Here is a 25177-nt window from a genome sequence, read left to right as displayed (position 1 = left end):
AAAATAAAGTATTGAAAAACATGTCCTATATTTGAACGATTTTTGTCTTTGTAGCCAAGATGCAAAAAGACAACAAATTTAAAGACAATTTCATTAAATTTAAAGAATTTTTCTGAATTATTAAAGTCAAGTTGACCTTAGCCCAAACATTTTTTCTTTCATGTTATGATATCCATTTTTAAATCAAATCACTTAATTATAAGGACAATACGACTTCATTGAAAAGTTTATCGACTTTTGGACAAGGAAAAAGACTTTATATTAGAGAAATGCGTCTTCTATGCTAAGCAAAATTTGCATTCGTATTTTAAAGACATGAAATCTTTGACCTCACGACAATATTTTTTTCAGTGTGAGGCAAAACCGAAGGAGTACTACCAAAATGTTATCAAAAAATTGGAAGGTCGTTATAATCGTTGTATCGCTCTTGAAGGGAACTATGTTGAATAATAAAAACGAATTTTGACAAAAAAATGTGTTTTTCTTTGTTAGACCGGGGACTTATCAGCCAACCTGTTATTAAAGCCAAGTTGATCTTAGTATAACGAAATGTTCTTTCATTTTAGAATACCAAATTTTAAGTCCAAACACTTAACTATACACAGAAAAAAATTTCAATAAATTTTGTCCAATTAATGTCTTAATTGAGTTTTAAAAAGTATTCAAATAAAAATTTAATTGATTCAACAAATTTTTTAATTGAAACAAAAATCAATCACAAAAATTAATAGTATCATTTAATTGTTTAATTGGATAAATTAACATTTTTAAGTGACTTTCGAAACATTTTATAATTGATACTATCATTTCTGGGATTGAAGATATTTCAATTAAAAATTAACTGGTTCAATAATTTTCGTGATTGAAGACAAAAAATAATTTTTTTCTTTTGTGTGTAAGCACAAACGACTCATCTATTTTTGGGCAAGGAAAAAAAATTATTCCAGAGAAATAACATGTGCTAAAAAAATTTGGATTCGTATTTTAAGCACATGAAATCCTTGGCCTTACGACAATATTTATTTCAGTATTACTTTGAGCTGCTCCCATAGGAACATTTTTGCTGGTTGTGGATTATGTTTTATATACGTTTATATGAAATAAATTTGATTTAATTTATTTATATTAATATCATTTTTCTTATTTTTAGTTGAACATAATTTTATTAATTTATATACTTCTATTCAATATTTCGATATTTTTAATTTGCTTTTACAAAAAAATATAACTATTCCGTAACTATAGTAACATTTATAAAATTATGTTTTTTTTTCTCCTGGGTGTATAAATGTTGCCCCTATTGAAAGTCATTGCAACTATCATACAACTCTTGACTATAAGCTTATGCTGCAGGCTTCCATTATGGATATGGGATAGGAGCAAAAAAAAAAAACTTTAAAAAGTATTTCACTTACTAGAGTAGTTAAAAGAAAATAGAAATGGGAACACAATTATAATGATTGTCGTTGACGGGAAAATTATGTCAACGAAAAATAACGACGTTCTACAAGTTTTTACCGTACAACTGTTTTTACCGCTGCCAATACTCTGGGTCCTATTGTTTGAATTTTCTGATTGCTAAAACATTTTCTCCCATTGATTGCAACAATATAAGAAAGCTTTTAAATGCAGTTATTGTTTAAAGAAAACGAGAGAAAAAAAAAACAAGTAAACAATAAAACAAAACAGTACCAAAAAGAAATTTGAAACAATGAAATCTAACATCCAGCAAATGAAAGTATGGGTTGAAAGGGAACATGTTGACTACAACGCTCATTGAATATCAAAATCCACACTTCTAAATTTTGCTGAAGGCGAATTTAAGGTAGATGAAATAGAAGCTTTAAAAAATTTAATAAAATCAAAAACTGCAGTTATTAAAACTGTTAAACCCTTAAATTAAAACGAGCAATTGGTAATAAATTCAATGAAAATTTTATTTTGCAGTTGAATTTAAATATTTATAAATTAAATTAATCTACATTTTATTGCAATAACAGGTTGGCCTATAAGTCCTCGGTTTGACACATAGATGGCGTCGCTAGTATTAAATGCATATTATTTTTATATAGTACCAACCTTCAAATGATTCGTGTCAAAATTTGACGCATGTAAGTCAATTAGTTTGTGAGATAGAGCGTCTTTTGTGAAGCAACTTTTGTTTGAAAAAAAAAAAACGGAATTTCGTGTTTTGATAAAATACTGTTTTCTGAAGGGAAAAAATACGGTGGAAGCAAAAACTTGGCTTGATAATGAGTTTCCGGACTCTGCCCCAGGGAAATCAACAATAATTGATTGGTACGCAAAATTCAAGCGTGGTGAAATGAGCACGGAGGACAGTGAACGCAGTGGACGCCCGAAAGAGGTGGTTACCGACGAAAACATCAAAAAATCCACAAAATGATTTTGAATGACCGTAAAATGAAGTTGATCGAGAAAGCAGAGGCCTTAAAGATATCAAAGGAACGTGTTGGTCATATCATTCATCCATATTTGGATATGCCGAAGCTCTGTGCAAAATGAATGCCGCGCGAGCTTCACATTTGACCAAAAACAACAACGTGTTGATGATTCTGAGCGGTGTTTGCAGCTGTAAACTCGTAATACACCCGAGTTTTTCCGTCGATATGTGACAATGGATGAAACATGGTTCCATCACTACACTCCTGAGTCCAATCGGCAGTCGGGTGAGTGGACAGCGACCGGTGAACCGTCCCCGAAGCGTGGAAAGACTCAAAAGTCCGCTGGCAAAGTAATGGCCTCTGTTTTTTGGGATGCGCATGGAATAATTTTTATCGATTATCTTGAGGAGGGAAAAACCATCAACAGTGACTATTATATGGCGTTATTGGAGCGTTTGAAGGTCGAAATCGCGGTAAAACGGCCCCATATGAAGAAGAAAAAAGCGTTGTTCCACCAAGACAATGCACCGTGCCACAAGTCATTGATAACGCTGGCAAAAGTTCATGAATTGGGCTTGGAATTGCTTCCCCACCCACCGTATTCTCCAGATCTGGCCGCCAGCGACTTTTTCTTGTTCTCAGCCCTCAAAAGGATGCTCGCAGGGAAAAAATTTGGCTGCAATGAAGAGGTGATCGCTGAAACTGAGGCCTATTTTGAGGCAAAACCTAAGGAGTACTACAAAAATGGTATCAAAAAATTGGAAGTTCGTTATAATCGTTGTATCGCCCTTGAAGGGAACTATGTTGAATAATAAAAACGAATTTTGACAAAAAAAAAAATTGTTTTTCTTTGTTAGACCGGGGACTTATCAGCCAACCTGTTATGTTCGCGTTTTATCCCCCCACAATTTGGAAATTTATATGATTCATAGGAATCTTTGAAATATTTAAATTATATTCCACGTTATCCCTTTCTTATTTGTACCATTGAAAATTTCTTAAATTACATAAAATCAGTATTGAAACAAATACTTTTCCTTGCTACTCACATAACCCTTTTTGAAAATACTTTTTAAATATATCATTGACCTTCTTAGATTACGGTTTGTATTTCTCCCCCTATTTTACAAACAGTTTGTTTAATTCGATCTAAAAATTTTGTCGCCATGTTTCAAGTTAATATCCTACGGCTTCAATTTCTAAAAAGACATTTGTAATTAAAACGAAATTTCAACACAAAGTTTACACTTGAAATATTTTCATTTAACATTGCAATATTTCTTATAGGCTTTCGAGCAGAAATTGGAGTAGAAGAAGTAGAAGAAAAGTAAATACTAAAATGGAAAAAAATCTACAAGTATGAACATGAGAACCAAGGACAAATATTGAATACTATATTTCATTACGAAAAAGTAATATGGAACGGAGAGAGAAAACGTATAATATAAATATTTCTTGCTTCTAAATGCAGTCCTTTGGAAAGGACATGTGGACAAATGGTAGAAATTTTAAAAATGTATATATGTATACCCACATTGCATTATTGTGAATTTGAAAAAAATTACAGAGTATAGTTTTAAACAAGTATATACGGCCGTAAGTTCCCCCAGGCCGAATTCTACGAAATACTGTCATCCACAATCGAATTACTTGGGTTGTGGTAGTTTAAAACTTCTTAACATCGTTTTCTAAATTGTGAGTTATTCCATACGTGGTATATATTAGACAAAAAAGGTATGTATAGGTAAGTCTACAAATAATTACGAATCGATATGGACTTTTTGCACGATACGTAGAGAGCCAGAATTGAAATATGGGGGTGGCTTATATGGGGGCTATATACAATTATGAACTTGATATGGACCAATTTTTGTGTGATTGAGGATCGATTCATCTGAGGGCTATATATAACTATAGGCCGATATGGACCTAGTTAGGCATGGTTGTTAACGGCCATATACTAGCACAATGTACCAAATTTCAACTGACTCGGATAAAATTTGCTCCTCCAAGAGGCTCCAAAACTAAAACTCGGGATCGGTTTATATGGGGGCTATATATGATTATGGACTGATATGGACCACTTTTGGCATGGTTGTTAAATATCATATACTACCACTACGTACCAAACTTCAACCAGATCGGATGAATTTGCTTCTCCAAAAAGCACCGGAGGTCAAATCTGGTGATCGGTTTATATGGGGGCAATATATAATTATAGACCGATGTGGACCAATTTTTGCATGGGCTTTAGAGACCATATACTAACACCATGTATCAAAATTCAGCCTGATCGGATGAAATTTGGTTCTCTTAGAGGCTCCGCAAGCCAAATCGGGGGATCGGTTTTTATGGGGGCTATATATAATTATTGACCGATGTGGGCCAATTTTTGCATAGTAGTTTTAGACGATATACTTACACCAAATTATATATAGCCCCCATGTACCAAATTTCAGCCTGATCGGATGAAATTTGCTTCTCTTAGAGGCTCCGCAAGCAATCGGGGGATCGGTTTATACGGGTGCTATATATAATTATTGACCGATGTGGATCAATTTGTGCGTAATTGTTAGAGACCATATACTAACACCATGTACCAAATTTCAGCCGGATCGGATGAAATTTTCTTCTCTTAAAGGCTCCGCAAGCCAAACCTGGGGATCGGTTTATATGGGGGCTATATATAATTATGGACCGATGTGGACCAATTTTTCCATGGTTGTTTGAAACCATATACTTACACCATGTACCAAATTTCAGCCGGATCGGATGAAATTTGCTTCTCTTAGAGGCTCCGCAAGCCAAATCGGGGGATCGGTTTATATGGGGGCTATATCTAATTATTGATCGATGTGGACCAATTTTTGCATAATTGTTAGAGACCATATACTAACACCATGTACCAAATTTCAGCCGGATCGGATAAAATTTTCTTCTCTTAAAGGCTCCGCAAGCCAAATCTGGGGATCGGTTTATATGGGGGCTATATATAATTATGGACCGATGAGGACCAATTTTTGCATGGTTGTTAAATACCATATACTAACACCATGTACCAAATTTCAACCGGATCGGATGAAATTTGCTTCTCTTAGAGGCTCCGCAAGCCAAATCGGGGGATCGGTTTATATGGGTGCTATATACAATTATTGAGCGATGTGGACCAATTTTTGCATAGTTGTTTGAGACCATATATTTACACCATGTACCAAATTTCAGCCGGATCGGATGAAATTTGCTTCTCTTAGAGGCTCCTCAAGCTAAATCGGGGGAACGGTTTATATGGGGCCTATATATAATTATGGACCGATGTGGACCAATTTTTGAATGGTTGTTAGAGACCATATACTAACACCATGTACCAAATTTCAACCGGACCGCTTCTCTTAGAGGCTCCGCAAGCCAAATCGGGGGATCGGTTTATATGGGGGCTATACAGCGGTGCCAACTCTGACGATTTTTCGTCATTTTGACGATTTTTGATGGTAAATTTGGCCTCTGACGATTTGACGACGATTTTAAACAACGTAGTTATGAGATGACGATTTTTTAAAATGCTCGAATCAAGTGTTTCCTTTTAAGGGTTTTTATGTCGATTTGACGATTTTTCAAAGTGATGTAGTTATAAGTCGACGATTTTCATAAGTTGTAATGTAAACAAGTTATTTTGAATCTCAATAATATGACAATTTATATGTAGCCGTCTCCAATGTAGAAAGAAATTTCCAAGCAATCAATATAAATAAACCTAAAATTCGGAATCCCTTTGAAACTTAAACATTGCAAGGTATTCATTTGTCTAAAAACTATTTAAAGCTAAATATTTCTGATTGCTATGAAGCCAGTTTAGTTAAAGTCACCTTATTTATTTATTCATTACCGATAATAGTAATTATAATAAAAATTATACATGAGCAAGTAATAAGGATTTAAAATCGCTTGGAGAATAGGACATTTTTCTGTCTAAATCGCCGTTTAATAAACTGGAAACTATATGACTTACGGCCATTTTCATGTAGCTCCGTTAGGCTTTAACTGCCAGTTAACAGAAAGAAAAATAGAAGTATTTTTTCTCCGGTTAACTTTAACTGAAAATTTTTCAGCAGTTAAGTTTCTAACTGGCATATGGCATATATACGCAAGATGACAGATATGTAGATATAACGGTTTAAAAGTTCGTTAGCTAACGTAGCACTAACGGAGCTTCATGAAAATAGGGGTTAATTAGAGATTTTAACGGCATTATTCATGTAACTAAAATGAATTAAACCCTTTTTTTATATTACAGCTTTATTGTGAATACAATATATGTATACCTCAGATGTTTGAATAAAACTTTTATTTTGTTTCTAAATCTTTTTTTAGCTGTTTTATAGGTGACGATTTTTTGACGAATTCTTTGGGATGAATTGACGATTTTGACGAAAAATATTTTTAAAACTGACGATTTTCAGCCAAAAATAGTTGGCACCACTGGGGCTATATATAATTATGGACCGATGTGGACCAGGCGTAATGTGGTGTTTATTTCCGTAAAATGTATTCCAATGAAGAATTTTTCTTGTCGCGAAATACTTTCAACGCATTTTTTGCAAGAAAGAACGGAATTCATGAAATAAACAAAAATAGAAAAAATAATGAGGAATTCCATAATTTGTACTACGAACTTAGAAACCACCCCGAGAAATCTTTCAATTATACCAGGATGTCAATTAAGACATTTGACTACATTTTGAAAAAAAAAAAATAGAACATAAACTAAAGAAAAATTGGTCAAATTTTATGAAAAACCACAATACTCCCCGCCGAAAAACTAATAATATTTAACATTGAGGTAAGATTAAATTTTATTAATATTTATTATTATATTTTTTATTCACAACTCACAAATATTGGTCGCAAAATGATTAATTTCATGGAAATGCAAAACAAGATGTCAAAAGAATGAACCCAATACAGCCCAATACCGGAAAAATCAAAAAATACAAAAAGAAACTCAAACAGAGACAAAGCGAGTTCTTGCTATAAAACATATAAAACATAAAACAACACGCTTTCTCGCTCAAACTAGCATCGTCTCGCTTGTAGCTACGCATTTACTCTGACATCTTTTGCGTTACACCATAAGAAAACGCACACAAGGTTTATAGCGCCATATCATAGCAACGCTTCTCGCTCCCACTCTGTCGTTAGCCTTAGAGGATTCGCAAGCCAAATTTGGGGGTCCGTTTATATGGGGGCTATACGTAAAAGTGGACCGATATGGACCATTTGCAATACCAACCGACCTACATCAATAACAACTATTTGTGCCAAATTTCAAGTCGATAGCTTGTTTCTTTCGGAAGTTTGCGTGATTTGAGCAGACGGACATGCTCAAATCGACTCAGAATTTCACCACGACCATATTCTGGGTTACTTTATGGGGTCTTACAGCAATATTTCGATGTGTTACAAACGGAATGACAAAGTTAATATACCCCCATCCTATTGTGGAGGGTATAAAAATCAGTTCAATGGTTTCGGATAAGTAATATGAAATTGAAAATTTGCCAAATTTATAAAGATTTATTTTAGGATATTACCACTACATTATCATATTGAATTGCTGTGAATAGCACAGCTATACATTTGGAGGTCAACCCAAATATTAAATTTAAACATTTTAGCTTTCGCCCCATTGGCCTCAATCATTAAATATATCAATTAGTTAATTTGTAAGACAATCTTTTATCAACACAATTATTTTTGTATTCTATAGAAAGACATACTAGACCCGCAAAGGCATATTTAAATTCCACCATAGCCTACAATAATAAAATGGTATTTTCCATAAACCCCAAAATTGAAGTATAACAACCAAAAAGAGTATTCCATTCAAGAGCTATCATGGAAATGAAGTTAAGAGGTCATATTAAAGCCCATAAAATCCAAGTTTGTAAGAAATCATATCACGGAAAAAAATGTTATTATTTTTCCGGATCATTATCAAGAGATGAAATTGTTTTTTTTTTTTTTTTTGGTTCCTTATTTCCTTGTGGTATCGCATCATTTTCAATTCGATTCTAAGGAAAAAAAGTGAAAAAGAAACCAGAAAAAGAACAAACTCCAGCATCCTTCTTCTTGTTGACCTTTTAGCCACCTCCCAAGGGTCATAAAAACAAGAAGGCAAAAACACAAATAAAACAGAAACCGATGCCTAAAAGATATCCAACTTCCCATAAACCAACCGCTCATCTACTATAAAAAACAGCAACAGCAATGATGGTCTGTTAGGAAAATAAAAAAATCTAGCCATGGTGTGTCAACAAAACTTGAACTTACCTAAGGCATGACACTGTAGAATTTTCGTTCGTCCTTCGCTTACTATGGAACCTGATGATGATGGTTGGGTGGTAAAACGAGGCGGTTGTACTTGTTGACCATCTGGAATGAGACAGGAAAAACAAAAATATATATATAAATATACGAAGCAAACAAAATTAGTTTATTAACAAATAAATAAACAAACAACTAACCGACCGACCGGCAAGAACAACAACAACAATTGTAATACTATAATTAACACATTTTGCACAACTTGAGGCAATGCCACATTTAGAGTTATGGTTGTCGTAGCATTACAGTTGTTTGTGTGCAAACGTTCTACAATAAATATTTTATTTGGTATTATTATTAAATTAAATAAACAATGAATGTGTGTGCGTGTATGTTAGAGTTCAATAAACAATTTGTCATAGTAATAACTTGCAATAATAAATGAAAATGTGATGGGAAGAGTGTGAAAAACAAATTTAGTTTATTTATTTATTTTTATTGCTGTTTAATATTAAAAAAACTTAAACTGTTCGAAAATATGAAGTTAAGGAGAGACAAAATTTGATGAAAAGTAGGGGAACGGACAAATAACAAACTGTTGGTGTTTAATATAAAAAAAGAAGGTAAATTGTAAATGTGAATTATTCCCAGCAGCAAATTTCTCCTGCTGTGCGGTCAAAGGTTTCATGTCCTTAAAATCCATATGTGAATTTTTATTTACCATAGAAGGCGCACGGGTGGTCTAAAAATTGATAGATTGAAGTTATAGGTTCAATTAATGTTTTATTTTATAAAAATGAATAACAAATCAGACTTCAGACAAAATGTAGTTCTACACTTTTTCCCTGCAAAACAATAAAGGCACAACTTTAAAAACACTTCAAGAAATGTCCTTACAAAAAAGTTAATTATTTTAACTACACTGGAACTTTTTAATTCAATTTTTTTATTACTCGTTTGCTTTCATATTTTTAATAGGTAATTTTTCGTTATTTTATTAAATCGTTTAAAAAGTAAGAATCGATAAAATGGTACAAATTATTCATATTTTGCCGTAAAAATGCTAAATCCATTCTAGAAAATTCGATCATTTTCGAAAATATTCGAGGTCAAACGTTTTAGACAAGTGTTAGAATGCGTTAAATCAAAATTATTATAAAAACAAGTATATACAGCACTAAGTTCGGCCGGGCCGAATCTTAAATACCCACCACCATGAACCAAATATTAGGGTTTCCTTTGAAATTTCAGGAGGGCTTGAGGACTTAAGGACACTTCCCGAAGATAAATTTAAAGATTTCACCTATGAGGACCATATCAGATTCTGGATTTATAAGAACCATTTTTGTTTGAGTTTTAGTGGAATCATTAACATCTCTTGTAAGTGTGCAAGAAAATTATAAAATAACGTCTTGATTTGAAATCTTAAATCTGTTGAAGTAAAATCTGGAAATTTTACATTGAGTTTCAAGCAATTTTCATGATCAGTGCGCCTTCTACACCCTCAAGAAGTGCAGTAGGTCTATATGGAGGCATTACCAAATAGACCGATAAAAATTTAATCCGATACACGTTTTTGTGAGCCTAAAATACCAGAATATTTACAATTTCAGGCAAATCAGATAAAAACTACGGTTTCTAGAAACCCAAGGAGTTAAATCGGGAGATCGTTCTTATGGGGGCTATACTAAAATATGGACCGATACTCACCGTTTTCGGCACACCTCTTTATGACCCGAAAATACCTCTAGATTTCCAATTTCAGGCAAATTGGATAAAAACTTCGGATTCTAGAAGCCCAAGAAGTAAAATCGGGAAATCGGTCTATATGGGGGCTATACCAAAATATGGACCGATACTCACCATTTTCGGCACACCTCTTTATGGTCCTATAATACCCCTAGATTTCCAATTTCGGACAAATTGGATAAAAACTACGGTTTTTATAAGCCCAAGACTCCAAATCGGGAGGTCGTTTTATATGGGGACCATACCAAAACATGGACCGATACTCACAAGATTTCCAATTTCAGGTAAATTGAATAAAAATTGCGGTTTCTATAAGCCCAAGAAGTAAAATCGGGAGATCGGTCTATATGGGGGCTATACCAAAACATGGACCGATACTCACCATTTTTGGCACACCTCTTTATGGTCATAAAATACCTCTAGATTTCAAATTTCAGACAAATTGGATAAAAACTACGATTTCTATAAGTCCAAGACCCCAAATCGGGAGGTCGGTTTATATGGGGACTATATCAAAACCTGGACCGATATAGCCCATCTTCGAACTGCCTGCAGACAAAAGACGAGTTTGTGCAAAATTTCAGCACGATTGCTTCATTATTGAAGACTGTAGCGTGATTACAACAGACAGACAGACAGATAGCCAGACAGACGGACATCGTTATATCGTCTTAGAATTTCTCCCTGATCAAGAATATATATACTTTATATAGTCGGAAATCGATATTTCGATGTGTTACAAACGGAATAACAAACTTATTATACCCCCGTCACCATTCTATGGTGGTGGGTATAAATATGAGATAAAATATATAAAAATTTTTTATTTTGCAAAATATCACTAAATTTTTTAATTCAAAACAATGAATTCGGATCACACCTCAATACGTGATACTAATTCAGTGCAACGACTGTTGAAATGGTGGACATCCATCCTATGACATGCCCATGTTAAATTCATAGCTTCAGCGCCGATTTTGCACCAATTCCGGACCTAAAAAAACATTTTCACTACATTCTTTGCAACGCTTTTTTGCAGCGTTATTATACCCTCCACCATAGGATGGGGGGTATATTAACTTTGTCATTCTGTTTGTAACACATCGAAATATTGCTCTAAGACCCCATAAAGTATATATATTCTGGGTCGTGGTGAAATTCTGAGTCGATCTGAGCATGTCCGTCCGTCCGTCTGTTGAAATCACGCTAGCTTCCGAAGGAAACAAGCTATCGACTTGAAACTTGGCACAAGTAGTTGCTATTGATGTAGGTCGAATGGTATTGCAAATGGGCCATATCGGTCCACTTTTACGTATAGCCCCCATATAAACGGACCCCAAAATTTGGCTTGCGAGGCCTCTAAGAGAAGCAAATTTCATCCGATCCGGCTGAAATTTGGTACATGGTGTTAGTATATGGTCTCTAACAACCATGCAAAAATTGGTCCACATCGGTCCATAATTATATATAGCCCCCATATAAACCGATCCCCCGATTTGGCTTGTGGAGCCTCTAAGAGAAGCATATTTCATCCGATCCGGCTGAAATTTGGTACATGGTGTCAGTATATGGTCTCTAACAACCATGCAAAAATTGGTCCACATCGGTCCATAATTATATATAGCCCCCATATAAACCGATCCCCCGATTTGGCTTGTGGAGCCTCTAAGAGAAGCATATTTCATCCGATCCGGCTGAGATTTGGTACATGGTGTCAGTATATGGTCTCTAACAACCATGCAAAAATTGGTCCACATCGGTCCATAATTATATATAGCCCCCATATAAACCGATCACCAGATTTGACCTCCGGAACCTCTTGGAAGACCAAAATTCATCTGATTCAGTTGAAATTTGGTACGTGGTGTTAATATATGGTCTCAAACTCCCATGCAAAAATTGGTCGATATCGGTCCATAATTATATATAGGCCCCATATAAACCGATCCCCAGATTTGACCTCTAGAGCCCCCTGGAAGAGCAAAATTCTTCCCATTCGGTTGAAATTTGGTACGTGATGTTAGTATATGGTATCCAACAATCATGCAGGAATTGGTTCCTATCAGTCCATAATTATATATAGCTCCCATATAAACCGATCCCCAGATTTGACCTCCGGTGCCTTTTGTGCTAGTATATGGTCGTTAACAACCATGCCTAACTAGGTCCATATCGGTCTATAGTTATATATGGCCCTCAGATAAATCGATCCCCAATCACACAAAAATTGGTCCATATCAAGTTCATAATTGTATATAGCCCCCATATAAGCGACCCCCATATTTCAATTCTGGACCTCTACATACAAAAAGTCCATATCGATTCGTAATTATTTGTAGACTTACCTATACATAACTTTTTTGTCTAATATATACCATGTATGGACTAAATCACAATTTAGAAAACGATGTTAAGAAGTTTTAAGATTCCACAACCCAAGTAATTCGATTGTGGATGACAGTCTTTCGTAGAAGTTTCTCCGCAATCCATGGTGGAGGGTACATAAGATTCGGCCTGGCCGAACTTACGGCCGTATATACTTGTTAAGATATTCATCATCTTCTAGAGCACGAGATCCAGCGTTAAGAAAAAGAGTCTTTAGATCAGTCAATTTACCACACCGGTCTGAACAGGATTCATGAGGATACTGTTGTTGAAGAGCGGGTTAATTCTGTTCAGTGTTTCCAGTATTTTCCTGTCTCTTTTCCCCAAATTGGGACGCTATTGTCCCAAAAAAATCCCCTACTTAAAATAATATTCCCCAATACATTTTCCACAAGTTTTTTTTTTTTAAGTAAAGAAATAAGCACTGCTGTAGAAAATCCTCATCAGAATTAATTATAGGTAGAAAGAGTCATCAAATTTTTATCTTGTGAAAATCGTCTTCTAATTGCTCGACAAATAAAAATTGTAGTTTGGTAACTATGTTTACTTATTAATCAAAATGTAGTTTTTAACTTCATTTCTTAACTTGGATGATCGATCAATATGAAGGCATTGTTCGTCCGATATGAATTCTATTCTATATGTATGGGATATATTTTCCAAATCAGTGATGTACACAGATGAGGGGACATCACTTTGACCCGAGTCCTACAAAAAAGAGAGAAGTTCACCAATGTGGTATCACAATGGACTGAATAGTCTAAGTGAGCCTGATACATCGGGCTGCCACCTAACCTAACCTACAAATAATTTTACAACACACAAAAGAATATTTTTTGTCTTCAATCACGAAATTAATTGATCCAATTAATTTTTAATTGAAATGTCTTCAATCACAGAAATGAAAGTATCTTTTTAATTGATTTATTGAAAGTTAATTAAAAAATTAACTGATTCAATTAAAAAATTAATTGATACTATTAATTTTTGTACATGATTTCTGTTTTTTTTTTAACTAAATATTTTTTAAACCTCAATTAAGACTTTAATTGGAAAAATGTTCGTGAAATTGTTTTTCTGTGAATAGTAGAAAAATTCCTTAGTCAAGCAGAGTAAATTGTAAATTAGGTCTTGGGCATCCAAATAAAAGCCGTGAGATAAAGAGGTGGAGGAAGTTTTTTTTTAAATATTTTGAAGATTCGCTGTACTTCTTTAAGGTATTTTTTAAACATATACAAAAAAAAAACGAATTTCATAGAAGCCATAAATCTAAACATGATTTATTATACAGATTTCGAAAATTCCCCACAAAAAACCAGTTTTTTTTGGAAATTCTCCACCAAATCCCTAAGTCCCCAATCCAAAAGTTTCCCCAATCCAGCAAAAAATACCCCCAATACTGACATCACTGATCCTGTTCACGGAACTCGACCATAGCACCGGAGAAACGATACCTTCCGCGACAGACCAGAATAGTTTTGGCCCAATCACGATCAGGCAAGTGCAGCCGCCCCAATTCCTACATATCAGCGATTGATAGCAGCGTCGATTAGGTTAGGTTAGGTGGCAGCCCGATATATCAGGGTCACGGCGTAGCTGACGTGTGTTCCATTTGCAACCAAGGGCCACAAGACACGCGTCACCATTTCGCTGGATACATCTCATCCAAGTCGTAGAGTTAAGATAGGTTAGTTCATTGCCGTATCTAGACAATTTTAACTAGGGGGGGCTATAGCCCCCCCTATCTATACTACAGTAACAATATATAATGGAAAATCATAAATAAGTTTTCACATTCTAGGGGGGGGGGCTAATTTTTTTCTGGAGGGGGCTAAGCCCTCCCCCCAGAGGCCTTACTACGCTTATGGGTTAGTTATAGAGGTATCCCGATATTTCTGGCTAACTCATACTACTCAATGACAAAGGACCTCTTTTTTATAGCCGAGCCCGAACGGTGTTCCACACTCAGCCACGTCACCAGCAAAAAAAATTTTGATATATGGTCGAAATTGGGATTGAACCCATGGCAGATATACGGGTGCAGGGTTCCTTCATCTGGATTCAACAACAACCATCGAACTAAGCACGCGTCGACCATGAATGACTTAAAAAGGAGGTTCATTGCTTCATTTCTAGCGCACAATGGTCACCAAAATCTCCGGTTCTCAATCCGTTGAATGTTTGCGTTTGGGACCATTTTGGAGAGTAAATAAGCCACATATTTCGCTCGGAATTAATACCAAAATCCTTAAGGGAACGTGAAAAACATTTTGTTATTTATTTATTTATTAAATAATTTAAAACCATAATAAATTATGATATTAAATGAGATAACATAACAACAAAGGTTTTCGAGCTAAAAACTTCTTGTTTTTGAGTGTAGTCACTGCAATATTTCAACGTATTTCAATACACATACATTTATTAACCAAATAATTTACAGCAATCAACTAAAACATTGTCCCCCTTCAAATTAAATGTTTGGTAAATGATATGGATCATGGCAAGAAACGCAAATATCAGTTGCTTTTAAAATTTGCAAAGTTCTTGTTATGGATTCTCAAGACAATTTTGCATATTCTTCTTGGCTTCCAAGCAAAATGCATATCGTTATTATCATTGGTGGTGATACAATGTAAACGATACCCCATTTACTAGTATAAGGCTTCATTGTAGCTCAAAAATTTGAATATATTGTAAAAGCAACTGAAATAATGGAATGTAATGAGACGAAGGGTGTGCGGGCTGAAAGACGAAGAAATGTGGCCTGTGCTAAAGGTTTCCTATGAAGGGATGAAGAAGGAGAAATACCATCATCATTTTGAATTTTAAGTAGCCCAAAGAAAATTGTAAACATAAGGTGCTGGTGACGAAGAGCACTCAAGTACTTACTCATCAAAACCATAAAATGCATTTTAGTAGATTCAGCCGCATATGGTTTCTTTTGTATTTGTTGATGTTTTTTTTAAGTACAAGTTACTGCATATGAAAATATGAGTGAGAAAGGGGTGATATCTTCCATTATTTCCAGTATTAACATTATGTTGGTTAATGTTGTGTTGTCATTATTGAAACATTAGCAGTTTACATATATTTTTGGAAATATATGTATGGAAATCCATTATCGTTGATGTGACCCAAAAAAAAAAAAACAAGATGTGCTATGAGTACATCTTCGTAATTTTTATAGGGGAGCATTATTACTCTAGATACTGTTGAAAACACGTAGACATTACCAAGGAAAAATTCTTAAGGGGTTACAAAGTAGTAAAAACAAATTTCCTTACAATATTTATTAATTTTAAATGGTTTGGCTACTCAATTTGTTATCCGAAAGAAGTGGAAACTACTTTTGAAATTTACAGCAGAAAATTTAGACCATCACTTTGAATACGAATTTAGTTTATCAAATTCGAAGTTGGGATTTCCAATCACGGTTACCACTCGAGCCAAATATAATCCACCAAAATGTTGAGAAAATTTTACCAAACAAAAAAATCTAATAAATTCTATCAAAATTGTTGTCAAAATTTTATTTCTATAGAAAATTTCGTCTAAATTGTATTTCTATAGAAAATTTTGTCAACATTTTATTTCTGTGGAAGATTGTGTCAAAATTTTATTTCTATAGAAGATTTTGTGAAAATTTTATTTCTATAGAAGATTTTGTCAAAATTTTATTTCTATGGAAAATTTTGTCAATTTTTTTTCTATAGAAAATTTTGTCAAAATCTTATTTCTATAGAAAATGTTGTCAATATTTTATTCCTATAAAAATTTTGTCAAAATTTTATTTCTATTGAAAATTTTGTCAAAATTGTATTTCTATTTTATTTCTAGAAAATTGTTTCAACATCTTATTTCTATGGAAAAATTTTATTCTATAGAAAATTTTGCCAAAATTTTATTTCAATATAACATTTTGTCAATTTTCTTTTATTCTATAGACAATTTTGTTAAAATTTTATTTCTATAGAAAATTTTGTCAAAATTTTATTTTTAAAGAAAATTTTGTCAACATTTTATTTCTATAGAAAATTTTGACAAAATTTTATTTCTTTAGAAAAGTTTGTCAAAATATTATTTCTATAGAAAATTTTGTCAACATTTTATTTCTATAGAAAATTTTGTCAAAATTTTATTTCTATAGAAAATTTCGTCAAAATTTTATTTCTATAGAAAATTTTGTGAAAATTTTATTTCTATAGGAAATTTTGTCAAAATTTTATTTCTATTGTTGATTTTGTAAAAATTTTATTTCTACAGAAAATTTTGTAAAAGTTTTATTTCTTTTATTTTCTCAACATTTTAGTTTTATAGAAAATTTTTTCGACATTTTATTTCTATAGAAAATTTTGTCAAAATTGTATTTCTATAGAAAATCTTGTCAAAATTTTATTTCTATAGAAAATTTTGTCAAAATGTTATTTCTATAGAAAATTTTGTCAAAATTTTATTTCTATAGAAATTTTTTTCAACATTTTATTTCTATAGAAAATTTTTCCACATTTGATTTCTATAGAAAATTTTGTCCAATTTTTTTTTTCTATATAAAATTTTGTCAATATTTTATTTCTATAGAAAATTTTGTCAACATTCGATTTCTATAGAAAATTTTGTCAACATTCGATTTCTATAGAAAATTTTGTCAAAATGTTATTTCTATAGAAAATTTTGTCAAACTTTTATTTCTATAGAAATTTTGTTCAACATTTTATTTCTATAGAAAATTTTGTTTAAATTGTATATCTATAAAAAATTTTGTCAAAATTTTATATCTATAAAAAATTTTGTCAAAATTTTATTTCTATAAAAAATTTTGTCAAAATTTTATTTCTATAGAAACTGTTGTCAAAATTTTATTTCTATAGAAACTGTTGTCAAAATTTAATTTCTATGGAAAATTTTGTCAATATTTTATTTCTATAATTTTTTTCAAAATTTTTTTTTTATAGAAAATTTTATCAAAATTTTATTCCTATATAAAGTTTTTTCAAAATTTTATTTCCATAGAAAATTTTGTCAAAATTTTATTTCCATAGAAAATTTTGTCAAAATTTTATTTCTATAGAAAATTTTGTACAAATTTTATTTCTATGAAAAATTCTGTCAAAATTTTAGTTCTATAGAAAATTCTGTCAAAATTTTATTTCTATAGGAAATTTTGTCAAAATTTTATTTCTATAGAAAATTTTTCAACGTTTTATTTCTATAGAAAACTTTGTCAAAATTTTATTTCTATAGAAAATTTTGTCCAAATTTTATTTCTATAGGAAATTTTGTCAAAATTTAATTTCTGTAGGAAATTTTATCAAAATTTTATTTGCAAAATATACCAAAACATAAAGAATTCTACCAATCTACCAAACAGTAGGGAGCCACCTTGGTGCAATGGTTAGCATGCCCGCCTTGCATAGAGAGAAGAAGTTCACCAATGTGGTATTACAATGGACTGAATAGTCTAAGTGAGCCTGATACATCGGGTTCCCACCTAACCTAACCTAACCTAACCTACCAAACAGTAAAAAATCTAGTATTTTTGGTAGAATTCTACCAAATGTGGGAACTTTGTTTCCAATTCGAATTTGGATTTCTCTCGAAAGGGCTTTATAGTTAAGCTTTCAAAGGTGAAGATACTTTTACAATATATTTTTGTACTATCGGGTTAATTGTGCAAAAACTCAGTTGTTTGCTGTCTTTAAAAACCACTCGAGTAAAGTTGAAGATGCCTTTTAATTTGTTTTTACTATGGGGAACCACTGTGGAAAAACTTAGCCGTAAACATAAACAAATTTGTGCCAAACTTTAAGTGAAAAAATGTTCGTGAAAATTTTTTCTGTGTATAGTACCTTTGAAACACATCGCTGAAAGACTTTTTTGTGTTTCGTCGAAACTGGTTTTGCACCCATGATAAACGTTTATCTGTCTAGAGCCTTACCGATACACGTTTAACGATTTAATTAATTGTTTTTGGGCGAGATGAATCTGAGTTCTAAGTTCGTATAACCTCAAAAATGACAAGCCTTACGATTGAGTTGTCAGTTGACAGATTCCAACACTAGGTTTGCCCAATCCCGCCCAATAATAGGCAACACTCGTTCAACATTTAAAATTTCGTGTCAGCTTTCCTGTCGCTACAATTTTAGCAAAAAAAATACATATGCAATGTAATGTGAGATTCAGAAACAATTGGTTATTCACACAGCAAAACGAAATCCTTTGCCCATTTGATATCCTCCATTATCCTTTGCCACAAATTTTAATTAAAACATATGAGTGTACTAAGTAATTCAAAGTATATTGTATTATGTTACCAAAGAAGTCAAATAAAATTGAATTCATTATGAAATGTGATATTTTTTGTTTTGTTGGTTTTAAAACTTAATATCATCTATTGCTCGAGTTCGTATATCAACCATGTACTTCAGCATGACCTGGTTATGACGACAGCAAGGACAATCAACCAACCAACCAACTATTGAAGGGACTCTAAACCGACTGTGTATTCCAAAGAGACAAAAAAAGACAACAAAGCATATTTTTGCACTTTTAATGAAATTATTTTCAAATCATTTACACAACTACATTTTAATTATATTTGTAAATATTTTCTCCACATTCATAAAAGAACAGCAAATACCAGCAACAACAATCCCATACAGATGTTGACAACAAAGTCTTATGTCGTTTTTCTGTTTTTTCATCTTTGTGGTATTGGTATGGTGGTGGTAGAAAACAAATGTCCTTCTATCTTCAAAACCATATACTTTTTCATTAAAAATGGAAAATGTAAGTTTGTTGTTTTTTTTTGTATAAATTTTATTTTGCATCTAAGTTCCTTTATTTGTCTTTCTAATGTTGTTCATTTACCGACTTTGTGGTGGTGTGTAGTGTGGTTTGGTGAGCTTTAGAGCCAGCCAACAATACAACAGAAATGTGTTGTTAAAGGACACAGGTTGGTTGTATGGTTGATTGGTAGAGGGGGGAAATGGAAATTTACACAAAATTTTATAAGAGAAAAGTTTTCACATAAAAGAGTGGACAAGAGGAGTTTTGAACTTCAGGGCAAACATTTTGTTGGTTAGAATATTTGTTCATTTGACCTTTAGCCTTAAAATGGGTTCCAAGGGTTGTATTCTCCACATTACCTATTCTCCACATTACCTACATAATTGAAGGCCATACAACTTTAAATTTATTTATTGGATAATTTTATTTACAATTATTTATAAATATATTGTTAAGCTTTGGTCGTTAAGGTCATAGTACACTGAAAACAATATGGACTTAATGTGAACGATAATGCAGCCTAAATTTTAGGACACTTCATGTACACAAATTAAGGACAAATTTCTTAAATATAAAGAAAATTTAATTAAAAGAAAGTTTACAATCTTTGCTTTACAATTTTTTATTAAATTTAGGACACCAACTTTGCAAATTAGCATCCCTCCGTTAATGTTGTATGCCCTTGAATTAAGGAAAATTTTTCTTAAATATAAAGAAAAACATTTTTAAAGTAAAATAATCGCCTTGAATTGATATATTGAATCTTTAGATTTAAAATGAAAACGCTTCCAATATATATATAGTATATATATGGTATTTTTGGAATTAAGAAAACATATTTTACTTTGAAGTATCCGTATAGTACAATCTGGATTTTCAAACTGGTAATTGTTTGCTCTTCAATAGCTTTATATATCGCAAAAAAATATAATGAGAAATCGATAAATAAGATCGGTATCCTAATCTTATTTTTTGATACTAGATTTAAAGTTACAAGGTCCCTAAAAAATGTTTATACCCTGCTCCACCCTGTGGAACAGGGTATTATAAGTTAGTGCATATGTTTGTAATACCCAGAAGGAGACGAGATAGACACATGGTGTCTTTGGCAATAATGCTCAGGGTGGTTCCCTGACTCGATCTCGCCATGTCCGTCCATCCGTCTGTCTGTGAACTCATTTTTGTGATCAAAGTCTAGGTCGCAGTTTTAGTCCAATGGACTTAAAATTTGGCACAAGTTTCTGTTTTGGGTCAGAACAGAACCCAATTGATTTTGGAAGAAATCGGTTCAGATTTAGATATAGCTTCCATATATATTTTTCGCCCGATATGCACTTATATGAACCCAGAAGCCAGAGTTTTACCCTGATTTGCTTGAAATTTTGCACAAGGAAAACAATTAGTACTATAGTCAAGTATGCCGAATTTGATTTAAATCAGTTCAGATTTAGATATAGCTCCCATATATATCTTTCGCCCGATATGGACTTATATGACCCCAGATGCCAGGGTTTTAGCCCAATTTGGTTGAAATTTTGTACTAGGAGCACAATTAGTAGTAGAGTCAAGTGTGCTAAATTTTATTGAAATCGGTTCAGATTTAGATATAGCTCCCATATATATCTTTCGCCCGATCTGGACTTATATGGCCCCAGAAGCCAGAGTTTTATCCTAATTTGGTTGAAATTTTGCACTAGGAGTACAATTAGTAGTGTAGTCAAGTGTGCCAAATTTAATTGAAATCGGTTCAGATTTAGATATAGCTCCCATATATATCGTTCGCCCGATTTACACTAATAAGACCATAGTGGCCAATATTTTACTCCGATTTACTTGAAATTTTGCACAGGGAGTAGAATTAGCATTATAGCTATGCGTGGCAAATATGGTTGCAATCGGCTCAGATTTAGATATAGCTCCCATATATATGTATTTCTTATTTCGGCAAAAATGACCAAAATACCTAAATTTTCTTGTAAAATCGCCGCTGCGTGTAAAATATACTTGTAAAAATAACTTTAATTTTCCTATACTTGTAGTATATAGCTATTGACCGATAAATCATAAATACACTTTTGCAAAGTTGCCTAAAAATTGCTTCGGATTTAAATGTTTTCCATAATTTTTTACTAACATTATGTTCCACCCCAGGGGATTTGACTGACATTTTAAGTCTACAGTTTTTTGGAAGTCTAACAAATTTAGTCCTGGTCGAGTCAGATTTAAATGCATGTATAGCGAAACAGAAATTTTTATATATAGCACCCAACACATTTGACGAATTTGTTATGGCGAAAATGGGCATCTACAAAGTGGTGCAGGGTATAATATAGTCGGCACCCTCCGACTTTAGGCTTTCCTTACTTGTTTTATTTTAAAGAATCCCCGGAATCAATACCAAAATCCTTAGAGGAAGGTCAAAAACTTTGGATCCAGGTAAAATTTTTTGAGTGTATATTAAAGAAATTTGAAGCCTGTTTTAAGGTTTCAGTGGGCTTAGTGAAAATAGAAAACTCTCATACACTGAAAAAATGATGTCGTGACGCCAAAGAATTCTTGGCCTTGAAAGTCGAAAAATGTCTCAAATCGTTCTGTCTTTATAGTTAAAGTGATTCCACATAAAAATGTGTATCTTTACATAAAAGAAAATATTGTTTGATTAAGGTCGGCATGGCTTAAATAATTCTGAAAAATTCTTCAAAATTAATGTATCATAAAATTTGTTGACTTTTTATATCTTCACGATAAAGAAAAAATGGATTCGAAAATAGGATATGGCTTTCAACACCTTATTTTTTTACTTGAAACTATTCAAAATTTATACTTGAAGTCGAGTCTGAATTTAGAAATTTAAGTTGCCGTTAACACTTTTTTACGAACTCTGATAGCACAGTAAAAAGCAGAAAAAACGAATAAATTAAAATTTGTTTCCTAGAATCAAGTACGCAAAACTCAAATTTAAAATTAAGTAAAGGCAAAATCTTTGGTATCGGGCAAGTGTAGTGAAGAAGGACCTCATCCTCGCCCTCGTCCTACTTCGTAATTTCTCAATTTTTCGGTTTTCTCTGAAACTTTTAGAATGGAAGGTCGATCATGATTCGAAGGCAAATTTATACTTCGGGAGTGGGCAACCCTAGAGTTGCAACTTGCCAACTGACACCTCCTGGTGAAGCTTGGCAGTTTTGAGGTTATACGCTGGCAGAACGTTTTGACATACGAGCGATACTTGGTTTGTTCACAGCAAGTTAAAATATTAATCTCGTCCAAAAAATGGAATTAAATCGTGAGAAGTTTCGAGTGATAATAACGCAGAACAGTAAATTCTGAGTGGAACACAACCATTAGTTTGCCAGTTGTCTTCCAAGAAATCAGGAAAGCCAACCGCCAAAGACGGATCACTCATCACCACGACAACGCGAGCTCCCACACATCGGTTCAAACAAATGCATTCTTGAGCACTAAAAATATCGACATGATGGGTCATCCCACGCATAGTCCTGGCATGGCACCGAATTCCTTATTTTTATTCCTCCTCGTATTAAATAAAATGAGAGATCAATGTTTTTCAACACCTGAAGAAATGGTTGATACGTTCAGATTGCATGTTTTGAAGATACCTCAATGAGATTGGCAAAAATGGTTCAAAAATTGGTTGAAACGTATGCAAATGTTTATAGATCTTAAAGGGTGATACGGTCAAAATTTGGTCAATATAAACTTGACGTATTTCTTTCAATTTTGCATTTAAAAAACCTGAACACCCCTCATTTTGAAGATGTGTGTGTGTAGAATGTTGCTCCTATTTTGATTTTGGAATTCACTCTTCAGTTGTCAAAATGCCGTCCAAGCAAGAAGAGCAGCGTATAGTTGCCAAATCAACCGTTACAAATGTAATTAAAGTGTTTGGGGGAACGTTTGTCGACAGCCAGGAAGTCTGGATCGGGAGGAAATCGAAAACCGGAATCCGCTGAGACGACAAAGAAAGTTGCCGGTAGTTTCAAGCGAAACCCTAACCTCTCTCTTCGAGATGCCGCAAATAAGCTGGGTGTATCGTCTACAACCGTGCATCGAGCAAAAAAACGAGCCGTACTATCGACTTACAAGAAAGTAGTGACTCCAAATCGCGATGATAAACAAAATACGACGGATAAAGCGCGATCCCGGAGGCTGTACACGACGATGCTGACGAAGTTTGACTGCGTGGTAATGGACAACGAAACCTACGTCAAAGCCGACTACAAGCAGCTTCCGGGACAGGAGTTTTATACGGCAAAAGGAAGGGGAAAGGTAGCAGATATTTTCAAGCACATAAAACTGTAAAAGTTCGCAAAGAAATATCTGGCTTGGCAAGCCATCTTCCGGGACTGTCAACCAAGAAATTTACGTGAAAGAGTGTTTGAATAAACGTCTGCTGCCTTTCCTGAAGAAACACGGTTGTTCCGTACTGTTTTGGCCGGATCTGGCATCTTGCCATTACGGTAAAAAGGCCATGGATTGGTACACCGCCAACAACGTGCAGGTGGTTCCCAAGGACAAGAACCCTCCCAACACGCCAGAGCTCCGCCCAATTGAGAAATACTGGGCTATTGTCAAGCGGAACCTAAAGAAGACCAAAAAAACTGCTAAGGACGAGCAGCAGTTCAAGGCAAACTGGCTTTCTGCGGCGAAGAAGGTGGACAAGGTGGCTGTACAAAATCTGATGGCAGGTGTCAAGCGTGAGGCCCGGCAATTCGGATTTGGAAAAGCGAAAGCCTAACTGAATATTTTTCCTGAATTTTATACTAATTGAACTTGAAAAAGAAATTTAATTTGATTTTTTAAATAAACGATTTCACCGATTTACACGCGTTTTCCCTTGACCAAATTTTGACCGTATCACCCTTTAATAGGAAATATTTTGAAAAACAATAAAGAGATTTTCGAGGATTAATATTGAGTTTTGTTCTCTCATTCCGAAATATTAAAGTTTTTTCACTGCAGTTTTTCTCGATTTAATTCAATTAGAATTTCTACAATCAATGTAGAGAGATATGAAAAGGTAAAAAGTGGTGACTTAATTTTTTTATCCCTAGAAAGTAATCCTTCGTCAAAATGACAACCTTAATTTTATTTTCGGCGTAAAGTGTGTGTTTTTTTTTGTTGATTGGAAAATGATAACATTGAGTTAAATTAAATTCAACCATTATATGATTTTTTGTTTATTATTGATTAAACATTAACTGAGTAACAAAATAAAGTAAATTTTGGTTATCACTTTTGCTCACGATGAAATTTAAAGGCACTTGAAATAGGCCGTAGTCAAAATGACGAAGGCTGACATTAGTGTACAAATAATAAGGATGACTTTTCAGGATTTATAACAGTTGCAAAGACAAGGGCCGCATTTTGTTAACCGATTTTAACATGGAGATTAGGCCTATTGAGATACCACATCACCTAACAATATCTTAAGGGTTTTCCAACAAGAGGAAAATATTTTGAAAAATCTACATTTGAATTTTTTCTTCTTTGACATTGAAATTAAAATTAAC

General features: G+C 33.3%; 1 protein-coding gene across 7 annotated transcripts in view; it reads right to left on the bottom strand.

The window, feature by feature from the left end:
* The window catches only part of sdk (sidekick cell adhesion molecule), a 435466-nt gene that overhangs the window by 146666 nt on the left and 263623 nt on the right, over nucleotides 1-25177 (bottom strand). For all 7 annotated transcript variants that reach the window (XM_075302955.1, XM_075302954.1, XM_075302956.1 and 4 more), the window contains one exon: nucleotides 8730-8831. In XM_075302955.1, coding sequence (XP_075159070.1) covers nucleotides 8730-8831 — 102 coding nt within the window. The remainder of the gene's footprint in view (nucleotides 1-8729; nucleotides 8832-25177) is intronic.

This window comes from Haematobia irritans, chromosome 3, assembly GCF_050003625.1.
Source record: "Haematobia irritans isolate KBUSLIRL chromosome 3, ASM5000362v1, whole genome shotgun sequence".
NCBI classification, from domain to species: Eukaryota; Metazoa; Arthropoda; class Insecta; order Diptera; family Muscidae; genus Haematobia; species Haematobia irritans.
The sequence above is the reverse complement of the archived record's forward strand: the minus strand, read 5'-3'. Positions and strand labels throughout refer to the sequence as shown.